General features: G+C 37.0%; 1 protein-coding gene across 1 annotated transcript in view; it reads right to left on the bottom strand.

Moving 5' to 3' along the window:
- Nucleotides 1-225: 225 nt before the first annotated feature.
- Nucleotides 226-17,234, bottom strand: part of PLPP4 (phospholipid phosphatase 4) — a 47,038-nt gene continuing 30,029 nt past the window's right edge. Inside the window, exons 6-7 of the mRNA XM_042818340.1 lie at nucleotides 4,608-4,778; nucleotides 226-3,267 (exon numbers count right to left, since the gene is read on the bottom strand). Of these exons, the coding sequence (XP_042674274.1) occupies nucleotides 3,068-3,267; nucleotides 4,608-4,778 (371 nt within the window). The 3' untranslated portion in view covers nucleotides 226-3,067. The remainder of the gene's footprint in view (nucleotides 3,268-4,607; nucleotides 4,779-17,234) is intronic.

Here is a 17,234-nt window from a genome sequence, read left to right on the forward strand (position 1 = left end):
GACCTGTTGCAGACTACTGGTTTAATATTTCAAAATTTCAGCCTTGCAGGCTTACACTGTACATTTTCCTGGATGGATGTTGGGTAGCATATTTTGATTAAATGAGAAAGGCTAGTAACAACAATCACTTTTGGAACTGCTATTGTGCATAAATAACAATTACATTAAGGCTTCTTTTGCTAATGCTCCACGTGGTTTATTAATTAAACTACGTTGATAAAAAATGGTAACACTCAGATGTACAAACCCATATTCATGTGTTGTTTTATTGGTGCATTACAACATCACATATCCTTCACACTGAGAAAGCATGAGATTAAAATACATTGATCCACAAAAAATGCCTTCCCCACGCTGACTTAACACTGGTAATTACAGCATTTACAGATCCTGCTGTAAGTTTCACCTCATTATGTCTTTCATAATATTAATTACAGTTTAATCAAAGCTTTCACATTGTCTGTATTATGACTTTCAACTTAATTACATTAAAATTTGTTATTCTTTCCTGCTTTGCAAAGCTCACCAATTACTCTTGCACCATAGTATCAATGCTGCATTACATTTCACATTCCAATCTTTCAACAGCCACTACTCATTTAAGGTCTACACAAGCACTTCTCAACCCAAAGAAAATCACCTAGTTGTATCAAAAGCCTTAAAACACTGGGAATGTGAACAGCACAGTTAGGAGGCCCCACTCACTTTTGAGAATAAGCCAGATCTATATAAAAACATGCAAAATGCACTATGCATCAGTATTAAACTTCTACTTTTAAGATTCCTTTTTTTTTTAACATTTGCATATTACCTGGAAGACTAAGGTTCCTGCTGAAAGAAAAAGCTAATGGCAAAGCCCTATACAATGAAAAGACAACACCCTTACTGCAGGGCTTTCTTTTAGTCATCCCATATGACGTAACAGAAAATGGTATCACTGTTACAGAACTCGATAGGATGGTTTAAAAACTTTGTAGAAAGACTAAACCTTCACTAAACTTTGTGGATTTCTACAATAAGATCTTAATTACACCAGAGAAGTGTTTTGTTAAATCCAATGCGCGTACAACGCCAGCAAAATTCTGCTTCACTTTTGCTAGCTTCATGACCCAGCACATGTACACCAGAAAGACAGTTAGGTTTGGCCAATTATCCACTCTATAGCTCAGAATACTGTAACTGTCAGTAAAAAATCCTGCCTCTTACATTCTGTTTGACTATGCAGCCAAACCAGTATCAGTAGATCAGGTCTAATTTCTGCAGAATCCTGCTGAGTTTATGCCTATTAGAATTTGTCCCTTCACGTCACTCCCTATTTACAAAAATTTCCAAGTATCTTATATGTTTATACACAGTATCATTGTATTCTCAATTACTACAGTTTTTAAAAGGGAGTTTAATTTCCTTGTTTTCCATAAAAATTCAAGTGTTGCCAATCAGGAAGTTGCTCTTCTCAAAACAAAAGCCTACAAAGATTACCTTTGACAAAAGTAAATGACAAGCATTACATAAACACATTGAGCTGTTTGAATCACAAAATGCCTACAAGGCCAATACAAATTCCAACAGGAACACATAAATTATAATTATGGCAGCAGTCTCCTCCAGTCTAAAGCACCGTAAAAATGATTGTTGGTCAACACTGTCTTGATTGCTTTAAGTAGCAGCCCCTGTTAAGAAATGTTCAACTGCCTGGTCATGGTCTAAAATACCTACCTCTATTTTCACAGGATATCCACAAAAAGAGATTCTGGAATCTGACAATCTGCCATCCAAAGCTATATCATTTCACAGGAATGTGATGTATACTGCATAGTGCATACGTAACAAAACTGGATCCTAATAATAATAAATTAACTAAGGTTGTTTGGTCATCCTCTGTACCAACGCTGTTTTGAATGAAGAGTTTCAGTTCAGGTACCAAGCCAACCTTTGCAAGTACCATGCACAAGAACATGATGAGCTGCGAATGTGGAATGGTTAAAGTGGAACACCATTGCCAGCATTCCTCTGGATATGTTACAGTGCTGGAAACCACCAAAAGCATTCATGGTCGTGCATCCAAAGTCACAAATGAAAATCTCCTTGCATTTCTTCAGATCATCAATGCTGCAGTGAGTCACTACACACAAATGAATGTAGTACACTGAGAATCACAAAACCATTATGTTTCTTCATCCTCAAACTTTATTATCTTTTTAAATTTGTTTTAAAGACTTCAGTTTGTTGAATGTCATGAATATTCCTTACTTTCACTTTGTTTTGATGGCAATTACTGCAAGCACTCTCAAAGAATTGCTAATGATATAACACCAAGTTTCTGATCCATCCTATGAACACACGTTATTGCAAGCTGATAACTTTAACAGTGTGAAATTTCTCAAATATCAGCATCATCCTCTAAAACTATTAATGTGACAAGGCTTGGCTCTTACAAACTTGTAACCACTCATGCCTGTCGGCTGCTTGATTAGTAGCTCAGAATGACTTTGCCAAAGCTTAATACAAAGTCCTCCCATCATAAGGAGTTTATCGTGTTAGAAGGCAACAAGATAAACAGAAGGATGATGCCCTAACTTATTAAATTACACAAAGAAACATCTGGCCAGAACAGACACTGAACACTTGATGAAAAGTGCTGTGTGTACTCATCACCCATTGAAGTGAGTGAGTGCTGAAGACAATCAAACTTTCTAGGAGATACAAAGTACTTAAGAAAATCTGTTTCCAGATCTACAGTATCCTCAACCACATCTTCTTTGAAATCACTTTCTTGATCAATCTCCCTGTGGGATTGTCTTTTAATGTCCTGTTTCCCCTGAATAATCTATCTGTTTGCAGTAGACTGAAAACAGATAATTCAGCAGTCAATATGAACAGAAACTCGGAATTTAAAAGTATAATGATACTATGACATTAAAAAAAAAAAAGTTCAATTTGTCTTTATAACAAGGAAATGGAAAAAAAAAAAAGAAGTGCAGACCAAGTGTATGGTAAGAAACACTGTGTTAAGAGACCAGCTTAGTGAAAATGTGAGAAGGCTAGAAGTTCATTTTGCATTTCTTAGTCATACTGGACCTTCAGTTATTCCCTCCAGAGGCAGGCCAGTAGCATTATCTGCTGTAGGTCTCTCTTCTTTCTTCATTGAGTTCTGATCTAGCAGGCTGACGTAAGATTTATGACAAGCTGTATTACCCAAAGGAGGGTAGTGCTGTCTGTAGCAAATATAAGCAAAAATGAGGCCAATGATCCCTCCAACAAAAGCATCTAGGTAAGAAAAGCAACAAAGTCATGTTACCACTGAATGGACAGACTGTAAGGAACACTGTAAATACAAAGCATTTGATTGACCCATGTTTAACCCAGACTTACTTTCTACCTTTTTCCTTTGCCTGTAAAGGAAAAAGAATAATATTCTTTTAATTTCAGCAGTTATCTTTCCTTAAAAGAATCTCTAAACGGAGATCATGGGGACTTGAAAGCAGTCAGTATACTCAGGATTCATAATGAAATATTCTAATATTCATCTATTTCAACAATAAATCCTGAATGCTACATTTTCTAGCCAAACTTAACGGGCTTCCTAAAATCTTATAATATTAATGTTCTCAGTCTTGACTTTGTAATGTACATATACTCTACTCCACCTTTCAGCTACAGTATGCCATCTTGGACATTGTATTGATGGTCTTCGTTCACACACCACAGCACATACAATACAATTGGATGACACTGCTGGGCATGAAAAACAAGGCCTGAGCTTTGCCATAGCATGTTACAAAGTGAACATGACTCTCCCTTGAGAAGATAGTTCTTCCAGCTAGATAGTTCTTCCAGCTAAGGGCACAAGTCACCTGCAGAGTATTGTGTGCCAGCACGATTATAGCTTGGGAAGAGCTATCTGAGTTTCCAGATTGAGTTTCAGAAACAAAAATATGAGCACCTGTAATTGGATACAGATACAACCCCTTGGGTGTAGTTTCCATCCATCATATATAAAATACAGCATAATAATGTGCCTCAGAGCACACATCAGTACATAAATCCTAATCCTTACTCTTGGCAAGATGTAGTGCACAATGCAAACACACATCCAGAACTAGAGAGTAAACCTGTACACTGCTGTTCATATTCATTTGTGTTAAACTAATTCAAAAAGGTCTCACACAGAGCACAAGAACCCTAACAGCTTTGTGCTCTCTGATCTGAGTGCACCAAGCCCTGGAACAAGGTAAGAACTCTATAGGAAACTAAAAGATTCCTTCAAGAACATGTCAAGGTTAATGGATTGTGATTAAGCTGCTATGATAGAGCAAGATGCTGCACAAACACAAAACCAGAGGGGAAAAAAAAAAAAAAGCGTGTAATAGGATGTCTTGCTCTGGTATGGGGACTTCTGTATGAGATGGGAAAGAGCTCAGTGGGACCAAGTAACGCTGCACATAATTGAAACCAAAAGGTAGAAATTCAGGAGTGTCAGCCAAAGAGAAAGAGAGGTCTGCAATAATGTGCATTGTAACTCACATGATTTCAGTGAAACAAACAAAAAAATACAGAAATGCAAAGCTAATAATATAGATACTTTTTCATGTATCTCCATAGCTCACCTTGCCAGTGGTGTTTGTAATCACACATACGTGACAGAGCAATCATCATGGCACAATAGAGAGGCAGTATTGCTGCACAGAGCCGCCAGCTCTTCCCCCGGCCATTTTCTGTGAAGCAATGCAACTTTCCAGCTAGGTAGAAGGTGGTAAAGCCAAGGCCTGAAAATGCAACTGAAAGAAAAACGCAGAATTATACTAATTTGTCATAAACACACTGTAGCATACTATCCTTTCAGATCTGACAGTAGAATCCTTCTACTGCAGAGAAGCCATGATCTCTACAGGGGGAGATGAGGAGCCAAGCTGAGATGGCAATAAGCTCCATCAACAAGAAGTGAGGGAGTTTCAGAACACAAATGATGATTCCACATAATCATATTAACGATGCACTTATAACTTTTAAAAGAACGTGGCCTATGCTCTAGGAAAATATATTATTTATTTATTTATTTCACAAAAAGTCAACCATTGTACAAATTAATATTAAAAACAGCCACAAAACCACACAGCAGTACTGTATGAACGGAATGGGCAAAGATGATGTGCAGACCCACAACATACATCTGCTCTCCACAGCAGTGGCGTTATCTGCAGCAATGCAAGCAATCAGGGAAGCAAACACTGCAATGTAGAGCCACTGCCATCTGATCTGTACTGAGCTCTCATATAATCCAATGCGTCTGCAAATACTGTGCTACCTCTAGCCATTCACATTTCCAATAGCAATTGATTCTTTTTTCCTTTAGCAATTCACCTTTTTCCTTTGGGGGAGAAAGTGGCTGCATAAAGGATCTCTGATTTTTTTTAATACATTAAGTTAGATATTTAGATGAATTTATAACTTGAGTCACAAAAGCCTTTTCATGTTAAACCTTCAATACGTCTTTCATGATTCGAGACCTATTGTAAAAAGTTCAGGCTCAAAGCTGAAAATGAAAAGGATGCAATTGTCTTACATTTAAATGATATTTTAAGTTCCATTAACACGTTCCTACAGAACACACTGAACTGGCAGCAATTACAGAACACAGCAAGTTTCTGAGCTCAACTTCCTTTCTTTTCTGTTCACCTTCCAGAATGCAAGTGGGGTGTTGTGGCTTTTTTTGTTTTGTTTGTTTGTTTTTAGACACTTTAATATATTTTATAGCTGTAGAAAAATCAGTGCTGCTGCTGAACAGGTACCCCTGCGAGATACAGCAAATGTCCACAACAATCATACACCAAAATAGAGCATAATCACAGAATGGCCCCGGTTGGAAGGGACCTCAAGGATCATGAAGCTGCAACCTCTTGTCACATGCAGGGCCACCAACCTCCATATCCAACACTAGACCAGACTGCCCAGGGTCCTAACCAACCTGGCCTTGAACACCTCCAGGGCATCAGGGATGGAGCATAAGCACATAAAGCACTGACAGCAAAATTATTAATATTTATCCAAGTATTCAAAATCCTTTTTTTGACTGCTTCTATATGTTTTACCTTTCTAATACCTACCCAGCTCTGTGAGAGAAGATAAGTTGCATTCACGATAGAAAATTCTGAGTTTCTGCCTTCGGTGCTGGGTCAGACGTGCCTTTTTTCTAATCTGCCAAGGCTTTTTAAATGCCCTTGTCCTCATGTTCCCAAATGCTAAGTGTGATAAAGTAATTACTCTGCTTTGCTGATGAATCTATGGGACGGACTATTTTAGCTGACTGCACAATGGTTTTACAAGCTTATACCACACAGCTGTTTAAATGCAATTACTGAAGATTTGCATTTCATCTTCAAACACACAAATAAATCATTTCTTTAGACTGGATAAAGAGAGACAGACAGAATGCTAATTAATCAGCAAACCAACACACCAAATGTTTTGTTTCCTAGCAGCTTTTCCAACCAGTGCTGATTCAGTATTTGTCAGAGGACGGTGGGAGGCAAACCTTAAAATATAAGAGGCTGGAGCAATTGAATAAATCTAAGATTTATTGCAGATTGGGTTACATTCTTATGCTCAGTCCTCTGCAAGTGCAATATACATTTGCTTTGCCCTTCATACCATCTATCTGACAGGAAGAAATCATTCCTTCTGCCATTTTTATATCATGGTGTTCTTGAAATGAATGTATTTTCAAGACACATCCTCAGAGCAGCAGGTTTTTTAAACAAAACAAAAACAAAACACCATCTGCATTTCATTCAGATTTCCACTCTATTGGAAAAAAGTCTTACAAGGTGTAGGAGCTTCTCATGGGATCAGAACAGAAAAAAAAACACTGAAGTACCTCTGTATATTAATGCCTCTGCTATACAGAAAAAAAAGAAATTATCTACAACATTGATATGGTTGTGATAATGAAGAATGCAGAGAAATCTTTTCTTTATGCACTTAAATTCACAAGTGCTCATGCCTTAAGTTCTTCAACCTAAACCTTAGTTTCTAAACTGAGGTTTCATATTCATGATTCAGGTAAGGCAGAGCTGACCTGCAAAAGCACTACAATGAATATTACAGCAACATCCATCGAAATCAAAATGCACTGCGTTGCCTTTCAGCAACTTAACTTAGCCCCCAGTTAACAGAAGGCATAAAACAGAACTTTCTTCTTTAAAGGTAACTGCTTCATTTGTTTCTGAAGTGGAGTTTAAGCTGAGATCTTCCTCGACAGTTAATCACTCGTGAAAGATGAATCACTGTAGGATTCTCAGAAAACTGGCTGAGGAGATCAGCACCTTGAGAATTTGTTCTACTGTAACACTCTTACTAAGGCAAGGTTCCTTTTGGTATGGGACAATGTAATCTTTTATATATAACTCCAAATCAGACTGAAATACTTATTCTGAGACTGAGCAGGAAAATTGCACGCATCATAAAGAACATCTGCTGCAGATGGAACTGCTGAATGGAAACTGTTCTTTTCTCCATAGTAATCTACACTGAAAGCACACAGTTTGCTGCAATGAATGTTTTAAAGAGGTGAAGCAGCACACAGAAACACTCTCAGCCACAGTAGCTACACACATTTTCATGATTTCTGGACTCAAGTCTCTGTGGATGTTATTTATTCATTTATTCACCTTGAATTATAAATAACTACTCTCTGATCTTGGAAGATGTATATGCATGGCAATACACAACCAAACTGTAATACAGTTAGGATTTAAGGCCTAACTAGACATACCTAAGTATTTCCAGAAAGAAGAGCTTGTGAATGAACAGAGAACATCCACAGAATATATTTTTGAACCAGACACAAAGCCAGATTTTGCCACACGTGGTTGTGTTCCTCTAAACTGAAGGTGAAAAAGAAGAGACTCACACACACTCCTGCAAGGGAACTTAAGCCCAATGGAAGTTGGAAAGGTACCAAAATGATACTCTAGCTTGTAGCTATGAAAATAATAATTTGCAAAGCAGCTTTGTGTTACAATATTATAAGACTGATTTTCCTTACCCTGGAGTGTGCACATCCAGAAAGAGCTGCTTGACCCCATATTCACAGCGATAGTGCAATCAGCAGAGAAGAGCATGGAATTAACAGCTAAATACTCGGGAATGTGAGACTATTTATCATAAACATGCTGAAGCCATGGTTCCTCATTCCACATTTATCTGCTGGGTTTTCAAAATATTTGGGAGGATTTCTCCTGTTTCCATACAGTAGAGTGTGTGGAACTAATTTAATGCTAATCACCATCTAAGAAAGGCAGTTCTTTTTTCTACTTCCATAGGAAAGAATAAGGGAAATGAATTAATTCTGAAGATATCCATGTCAGTGAATGTAACTTAAAGCAAATGCATCTGAATTTGGCAGGTTTCAAGCTAAGATCCCAACATTTCTGGGTTAGCAGATGGGAAAATTATCGAGAAAAACCAAATTCATATATATGTATGTATTTTTTGTGATGCAGTTCAGCTGTGGAGCTTGACACCTTGATGCCATCACTGTTTGAGATTAATGCACTACATGGGATTGGCAGTAGGGTTGGAACTAGATGATTTTTAAGGTCCCTTCCATCCCAAACTATTCTATGATTCTATGAAAGAACTCAACTGCTATGCACTCCGTGCAGGCTACTTTGCTTGATGGCTGTATTTTGAAGATATGATCAGTCAAAATCATTGAACAAACAATTTACTCTTCAAGAAATCTAGGACTGCAGGTGATATTTACACTGAAGAACTGGTCAGTCAGTAGAATGTACTTGAGAAACCTTTTTTTCCCCCCCATGCAGGCTGGACTCAGTATTTCCCTGCATCATAGGAAAACTGCAAAAACGTATCAGATGACCTACTCTATTAGATACGTATTTTCAAATTGTCTAATGTAATAAAAGTCATCATTGTGCACAAGAAAGATGGCAAAGAGGCACAGCAATGTTCCTCATCTACGCTAATACTCCTACTATGTTAATTTCTTATGATCTGGAAGAAACCAATACTCTGTTTACATAAATAAAGCAAGGAGCTGCATAAAGTACCAGCCCTCTTTAGAGACATTGGCATAAAGGAAAATGAGAAAATCAGTTTGATTCAATTTAAAACAGCATTATCTTAAGATATACTTAACACAAATTCCAGACAGAAATATTTAATTAAGTGCTCAATGATGGGAAAAGAACAAAGGCACATTTTTTAAACTACACAGTAATGGTGCTTGAAGCATATCAGAAAGAGCTCTATCTCAGCATTATCATTATTGGAATGCACAGAGCTTTGTTAGACTCAACTTTTCAGATTGCTTCTGTCACTCTCTTTTGAAAAAAAGGTACGGAGAAGAAGCAAAGGGAATGACAGCATCTAGGAGCACAGCAAACCCCATTCCGACATCTTAATCTCTCAGGGGATGTAGGTGGGTTTAAAAAACCATCTGTATGGAACAAACCAATTATCAAGTTAAAAGGCATACAGGGACAACCCGTGAACAGGAATCTGATCTAAAGCCCCCAAATAAATTATTCATTAAAAATGAATAGCTTTTATGAGTGTTTTCTGGAAAATGAAGGACTTGAGGACTTTCAGCATCTCAGGTTTCAGTGGATGCTTTGCTAAACACACAGCATGTGTCTTCCTTACATGATACAGCTTAAAAACTGGAAAGAAAAAAAAAACAAACCCCCAACTCATCTCAGTGGCAACAAATTATGAAACTGCAAAACAACCATCACAAATGGCCTGTCAGAGAAAATGATCCATCCCTTTGTAATGCCTTACACTTGCAATGATTACTGCATATTTTTCGTATTCAAACACGTACTATTCTTCACAGGAATTGCACAGCAGCCTGCTGCAATTCTAGCTGGGGCAACTGGTGAATGTTTTCAGTTTCACACTGTTCAAAGCCTGAAATATTTATCTTTCCTGAAGGAAAACATATGATACCAAATGGCTGCATAAATTTTAATGCCAAAATTCAATTCAAAGAGGATTTTATAGGAGTACAATTCCCAGAGTACATTTTGAGCTTATTATCACGAGGCAAAATATATATCTGTTTTTCCAAGTGGGATAGTCAATCACCTTTCCTGTGGCTCAACTTTATTAATTTCTTTCCACAACAACAAAGAAATACAGTTTAGCAGAAGCAACATGAAAAGCACATCACAAAATACAAAAATACGCAAGGATCTGGAAAACAAAAAGGAAGTACTGGAAACAGAGAGACGTTAGAACAAAGAGAGAATTATATTATCTGAAAGGTAAGTAAGCAGACTATTAATCATTAGCTTGCTTTGGCAGGACTGCTGCAAGGAATTCCCATGAAACTTCTTTGTGCATTTTTTTGCCTGATATGTAATTTACAGGAACCTTTCAAGACATCTCGCTACATCTGAAATATCTAAAGTGGTCTCAAGGCATGCATCACATCTAGAAAAAAAAAAAAAGTGAAGTTCTTCTGAATTGCTCTGTTAATTACGGTATTTAACAGAAAGTCCTAGAGATGAACCTGTTCCATGGATTCCTTTGCCAATTCTGATGACAGAAACCTTGAACAAATTCCCTTTCTCTGAGAACACAGTAAAGACAAAGCCCAAAACATCTCAGATTCTGGAATTACTCTGAATATAAAGAGGACAGCACTCAGGCACTAAGCACAGCAGCCTTAGCATCCAACACTACAACAGATCACCTGATGAATTCAGCCCTCTTCACACAGTTGAGCCAGACTAAAATACATCTCTGCAAGGTGTGGTTTTTACTCTTTACTCATCACTGAGATCTCCACGTTTTTCAGTCACGCTTGGTGAAATTAAACCCAACTAATGAATTGATATTGGATTTAAATCCAGGACAGAATGGCATTTGGGGAACGGCACCGCTCTAGTGTGGTCTGTGGATAATGCATTTATCTCCTTACAGGCATAAGGAAAATCACGGATTGACTGAATTTTGTTAGATCAGACCTGCATCCCTTTATGAAATAAAGAAAATATGCCTCTAATTTCTTCCAGAAAAAAAATATTAAAACTGAGACAAGATTTGTAGAGTAGTTCAAACAGGTCAGCTCTAATTAAATGCCTACTACCTTGACATTTATGATAGCCAGAGGATAATTTTCTTTTTCTGCTCTTTGTTAGCATAAAAACAGCATCTAAACACAAGCTCTAGATCATCAGCTATTTAATTCTAGTACAAATTATTGTCACTGTGGGATTTATGAGGCAACTAAGTATAAATAAGTCCTGTCATGGACAAGTTTTTCTTTATAGCTCAACATTCTTTCAAAGGGGGACATACCAAGCCACACACTGAATGGGGTAACTTCTTACCACCCATTCTGTCATACATAAATCTTCAGTATTGTCCTTGTAAATGGATGACATACTGCTCAACTGCTTACTATCACATTTATCATGCCAGGTAGTTGCATCAATCTCTCTTGGACATATGGATCAGCATGTGAAATACAGTCAAAACACAATTTGAAGAGTATTTTAGTGGACAGAAAAGCTTTACAGCAGAGGTTTGGAGTGTTTCCACCAAACACACAACACAATATGGCAGAGAGCATCAAGGAGTGTGCTGTAAAAGCTGTAGCCTGTTTGTATTTTTAATTCAAGAAAAATAAGTCTTTTGGAGATCTGTTTGAGATGTACATAATCTGAATCTCAGACTAGCAGGATTTGATTTATTAGTAGTGTTGGAGAACTAAGCTTTACAGAGTTTGTCTCTTAAGCCCCTCATGAATTCAAACAGCCTTTGAGTGCTGAGAGGTAAATATGTCAAAGAGGTAAAAACCTGAAACACAAACATTCCCAAGTATGCTTACAGTTTGAATTAAGAAGCCAATAAACCCCACAGGGGACCTTTTTTTTCTTGCCTAAGACATTCATTCCTTACTTCTCAAGATACTTATATAAGAGGATGAAATATTTCAAAGAGGCACTGCTGTACAGTTGTTAATTAAGAGATTTATCTTGAAAATAGGGAGTAGCAGCAATTACTGCCAAAACCTGTGGCTCGTAGCTCGTCTGTTACTTAAAATGTTCACTCTCAATTGAAGGAAATATGATTATCCTCCATGAAATTGCTAGCTAAGGATAATTAACAGTTGAAATTTAAATACCCAACTATAATTACACGTACTGCAGTAATATTTGATATAAATTATCACAGCATAGCAAACAATTCTATTGAAATTCAATAATTCCTTCACTCTGAATCAAACCAACCTTTTTTTTTTTTTTCAAACAAATGAATGTCTTTTAAAATGTAAAAATATTTTATTTTCTAAAACTGACTAATTTCAGTTACTTATTGAGAAAGGGGAAGAGAAAGTGGCTGTCCACTGTTCACCTAAAAGACATAATACTTTCCAGCCTCTGCCTCCTCCTATTTTTGGGTTGTTTGGGGCTTTTTTTTAGTGACACAGCAAGACACACCACAAATACAACACAAACATACATGAACGCATTCAGCAGAACAGATAATTGTAGAGATAAAGGAGAAATGAAATATTAAACAATCTGCCAGTCAACATCAAAAGTGCTTTTTTTCTTTTCTTTTTTAAACAGCTACGATTTTCCACATCTAAGATGGCAGGTTTACACCAAGAAGTCTCCTACTCTAAGAGATATTTATAACATAAATATGTTTGAACTCCTACTTTTAGACTTTTTTCTTATTTGCAGCATGTGATACTTCCATTATTCAATACAGGATCTTGCTGTGTTCATCCACACAAACTTGCTAATTTCAAGGAAGTCACAGAGGAAAACAGCCAGAGCAGGCAAGACAGAGAAGCCAGGTTAATAAAATGCAGAATAAAATAACTAATAGTATGACAGAGGACTTACTGCATCACTGAGCACCTTTCACCAATTTAAATTACACACAGACCTGAGTCTGTACAATTTGCTTTGCTATCAGAAACTATCTGAACCATCCCGATTTCCTTACTTAACTCTCTCAGTACAACCACCCATGGATTTTTCCCTCTCCCCTCTTTAAAAAGAGCTCCTTTGCTATTTTTCACTGGCAATTTCATTTCTATGTTCAACTTGAGTGGTTTTCCAACATGATATGGAACTTCCAACGCAATCATTTTCCAAAAGTTTCTGCTCAAACAGAATACAGAAAATTGTAAAATCACAGTTTAGATTAAAAACAAGCGAGAACGAAAAGTCTCAAGAGAAAAATCACCGGAAAAAATACAGGAAATCAGTTGACTGCTACAAAGCAGTGTTCACTTTAAAAATGTTTAGCATCAATATTTTATGTGCAGGGTTTGTTAGATAAAGTAGTGACTTTATTATTTGCTCAGTCCTCTGCCAAAGGGAGGAAAAAAAATATTACCTATCTGCTCACTTATCTGTAATAGCTGGTTTCTTTCTGTGTAGAACTGACAGTAATAGCAAAACCCAAATGGGACTTTCTGTAGATGCTCTGCACTTCTCTCATTCTGGCACAAATTACAGTCTTGATTTCATGCCATCTATCACACAGTATTTATCTCGAGAGATTTTTAATATTTCTTTGTTTTCAACAGATACATTTACACGATCAAATATCTTTATTACTGAGTTTCCTATAAGTTGATAAATCAGGCAGACCCTTATCTACATAAGGGTGCCTCCCATTTCAGCATTTTAATTCAATTTTGAGGGTTCTATTTATTATTATTTTTTTGTTTAGTCTTAGCATGGTCTCCAACAACATAACGCAATGTGCTGCAAGAGGGGACTGTCATAACAGTTTCAACAGCACATGCCTGATCAGAGTGAAAATGGTGCCACAGAAAGTCTTACCTGGAGTCTCTAAAGATTTAGAAATTTACCCTATCCAAAATTAAGAGCTTCATACAGTCATTCCTGGACAAAATAAATCACAGAACCCTATGCACCAGCCTCCTCTGTCTTCAGGTCTGAGTTGATACATCTATTTTCTTGAGCTTTCTGACCCGTTTTGCTCCACAGAAGAGCTGTCATCACAGATCACAGGCTAAAACTGATATTCAGATCCTTAGAGTAACTCAGAGTCATTTTTGCTGAACAGGTCAGTCAGAAGAACAATGGTCTTAGCTTTGTGCACAGCAGAAGTCTACAATACCGTAACCTTTTCTTCAGGCTATGAAATCAAGCATGTACCTCAACCTTACTGAAAGCTTAAGGTTAGGCAAAAGAATGGAGAGAATTAGTCTGAAAGCTTTTCCTCTACACTGATGAAAGAAAATTCAGCTGTAATGACCAAGAAGGAAAAAACAGCTATAATAACCAAGAAGCAGCAACAGCTGCTGCAAAAACATGTTTATCCAAGTCAAATTCAGAGACTCTTACTTCCAGCTCATTTCTTTCACTTTGCTTCTCCAGCTCTTGAAGATGAACCATGTCAGCTCTTAAGAGCCATTCATTCTACTCCTCATTAATGACCTAGGATGCAAGATGATAACCCTTTTCTTTCCTCACTCTCCTTTGAAGCCTCAGTCTATTCCTAAATTCCCTGTATTACATGAACTGGAGATTAGGAAAAACAAACAAAAGCCTCCTAAAACCTTTTGGTTTCCTATATGGATCACAAATTAGAGTGGACTGCAAATCATTAAATCACAGTCCTGAGACCAAGAAATCTGGTACAATTTAGTTACAATTTTCTGATGTCTCATGTAGGCTTTGATAATGCTAAATCACATGCTACTTCTGTGAAGAATTACACTACTTCCAGGTTTTCTTCCAGAAGGTTGGTGAATGTTGCTGGATAGCAGAGAGATGTAACACCTCAGGTTTTTCAGCCATCTTAACAAAAAAGGCTGCGTGCTGCTGAGAAGCAAAGATCCCTCATGCAGCTTGAAAGCAAGACTACCGTTTTCAGAGAAATTAATGGAAAGATAAGGATGTTCCCTTTCACCTTAAGATTTGGTATAGCCTCAGGCAAATAAGTGGTATTAACAACAGCATAGCTACATGGCTATATCTGTGCACAAAGAGAATGGCAGCTAAATAGCAACCTTGATTAATACAATAATATGCATTAGAGCTGCTCAATAAGTCGGCAACTGAGTAATTCAACATACAGTCTTGATAGCTTGTGAAATTTAATAGGAACTCTGTTTCTAGGAAATGTGGTCAGAGCTGGAAGGAAAGGCATACATACTCCTAATAGGATGTGGGGGCTGATACTCCTTCTGAAGGAAGACATGGAAATGCAATGAGTAAAGGCAGCTGGGACTCCTTTTCTCTCCTTGGTCACAGATAGGACTGAAATATCTCTGCAGAATAGTTTTGTTTGTTTGTTTGTTTTTGTTTTTGTTTTTTTTTTTTGTTTTTTTTTAAAGCTTGTTACTAGGCTGAGCAATTGCTGCAGTCATTCATAATGGAATCTGGCTACTTAAAGTAGAAAATTACTATTCAGAAATGGTCCAAGGATATAATCTCATTTATTAGGCCAGCAGAAAATAATGATCCTTTTTTTTTTTTCCTCTATTATTGTTTCTTTTCTAGAGACACTGCTCTTTCTCCCACCAAATAAGCATGGCTGACATCACATTCAATACTCTTATCATGTACATATCCTATTTTTAATATAAATAGAATCTACATCGTGTTACATGCTCCACTTGCAAAGTTTTCTTAAAGGCAGTAGCTGTACTAAAGTGTAAGGTAGGTATCAAGACTCTAATTCTTAGATTACTGCTCCCATTAACTTTGTTTGCTGATCATTTATTTGATGTAGCAAGACAAATATTAACAGAACAGAAAATTCCCCAGCTAATTCAGTTCTGGCATTGATTCTGATCAGTTACCCTCTATACTGCAAAAAAACTGAAATTACCCTCTATACTGCAAAAGGACATTTTACCTTAATCTGTGATGAGTTTATACCTGAAAAGGCTCACCCTGAATAGGGAAATTAAAAATCAATTCCTTGCAATGTTACAATTTGAAATGTGAAACTCTTGCAAATCTGGCCATGGAAAATGTTAATTACCTAAACAGTGGCATATCACCACATAGGCCATTTTGGTAAGGAAAGTGCAAGTTGCTAAAAAAAAAAAAAAAAAAAAACAAAACCACACAGTTTGAAAGAAACAGTACTTGTGAAAGAAGAATTTCTAATAGAAAATGGATAAAACCAAAACATAGAAATTGACCATTTGTTGATTATTTTCCTTCCCGTCTATGGAGACTGTGAGGTATTTGTAAGCTGTGGGCTGAAAGAGACACAAAGTTGACGTACATTTAGCAGTTTAATACTCCCAGAAAAGCATTTTCTTATGAGTACCCAATAAAGACTCAACACATAAAAGAGAACTCAGGTTATGACAGTAAGAGTCCCACACTGATCTCACTGTGCTGTTTCTCTCAACCCTCTGCCATCCCAGTCCACATCATTCACAGCCATAGGCACACAAGACCCATAAAACATATTTGCAGCACATTTGTACTTGGCATTGGTGGCATATCTTCATTTCAATGACAAATTCTGGGTCAAAGATGCAACTAAAATGCCATGTGGCAGGTCTTCCTCATTCTGATTCAGAGCTGAGTGCAAAACTTGGTACCACCAATTTGAGGAGATGATCTGGATTCATAATTTTGAATCAAAATCTTCACAGATGGCAGCTTAAGGGAGTTAATTGCAGGCAGTAATTGGAAAAAGATGTGGATTTCTATGAATTTGTGCTTCTAAAACTTTTTGTGATAATTGTTTTTCATTCTTTTACAGTATCCCTCAACTTGCAACTCTCCACTTTCATCGTACACACAACACTCAACTTCTCCACCTGAAGAAATCTAGTTACTGGAAAATAGTACTTTAAAATCAATTATCAGTCAGTGTACAAATAGTCCACACGTATCTAGCCTAGATAAGCACATGTTCTTACACTGAAATCTGTTTTGGTCAAAGATGATTTTCAGAAGTGATCAGATGTTTCCCAATGGTTTTGATACCTGGAGAGCTTCATGGTGCAGTAGCCCAAAAATATTTTCTGGATCTCTTATTAGCATTCTTGATGAGAAAAGGAAGTTACTACAACAAGGAAAAAAACCTCAAAACTATGCAGAATATTACTGGAGCATGCAGTAATCCATAATATTCAACCAAAGCTTAATAGAGGAAAATCATACTAGCATGATGAATTCAGAGCAATTAGAAATGAGATACCAAGATCAGAAAAGAGATATCCAATTAGGTGGCTCAAGATT

This window comes from Centrocercus urophasianus, unplaced genomic scaffold (genome assembly GCF_019232065.1).
Source record: "Centrocercus urophasianus isolate 14NV4802_14NV808 unplaced genomic scaffold, USGS_Curo_1.0 seq_17, whole genome shotgun sequence".
NCBI lineage: Eukaryota > Metazoa > Chordata > Aves > Galliformes > Phasianidae > Centrocercus > Centrocercus urophasianus.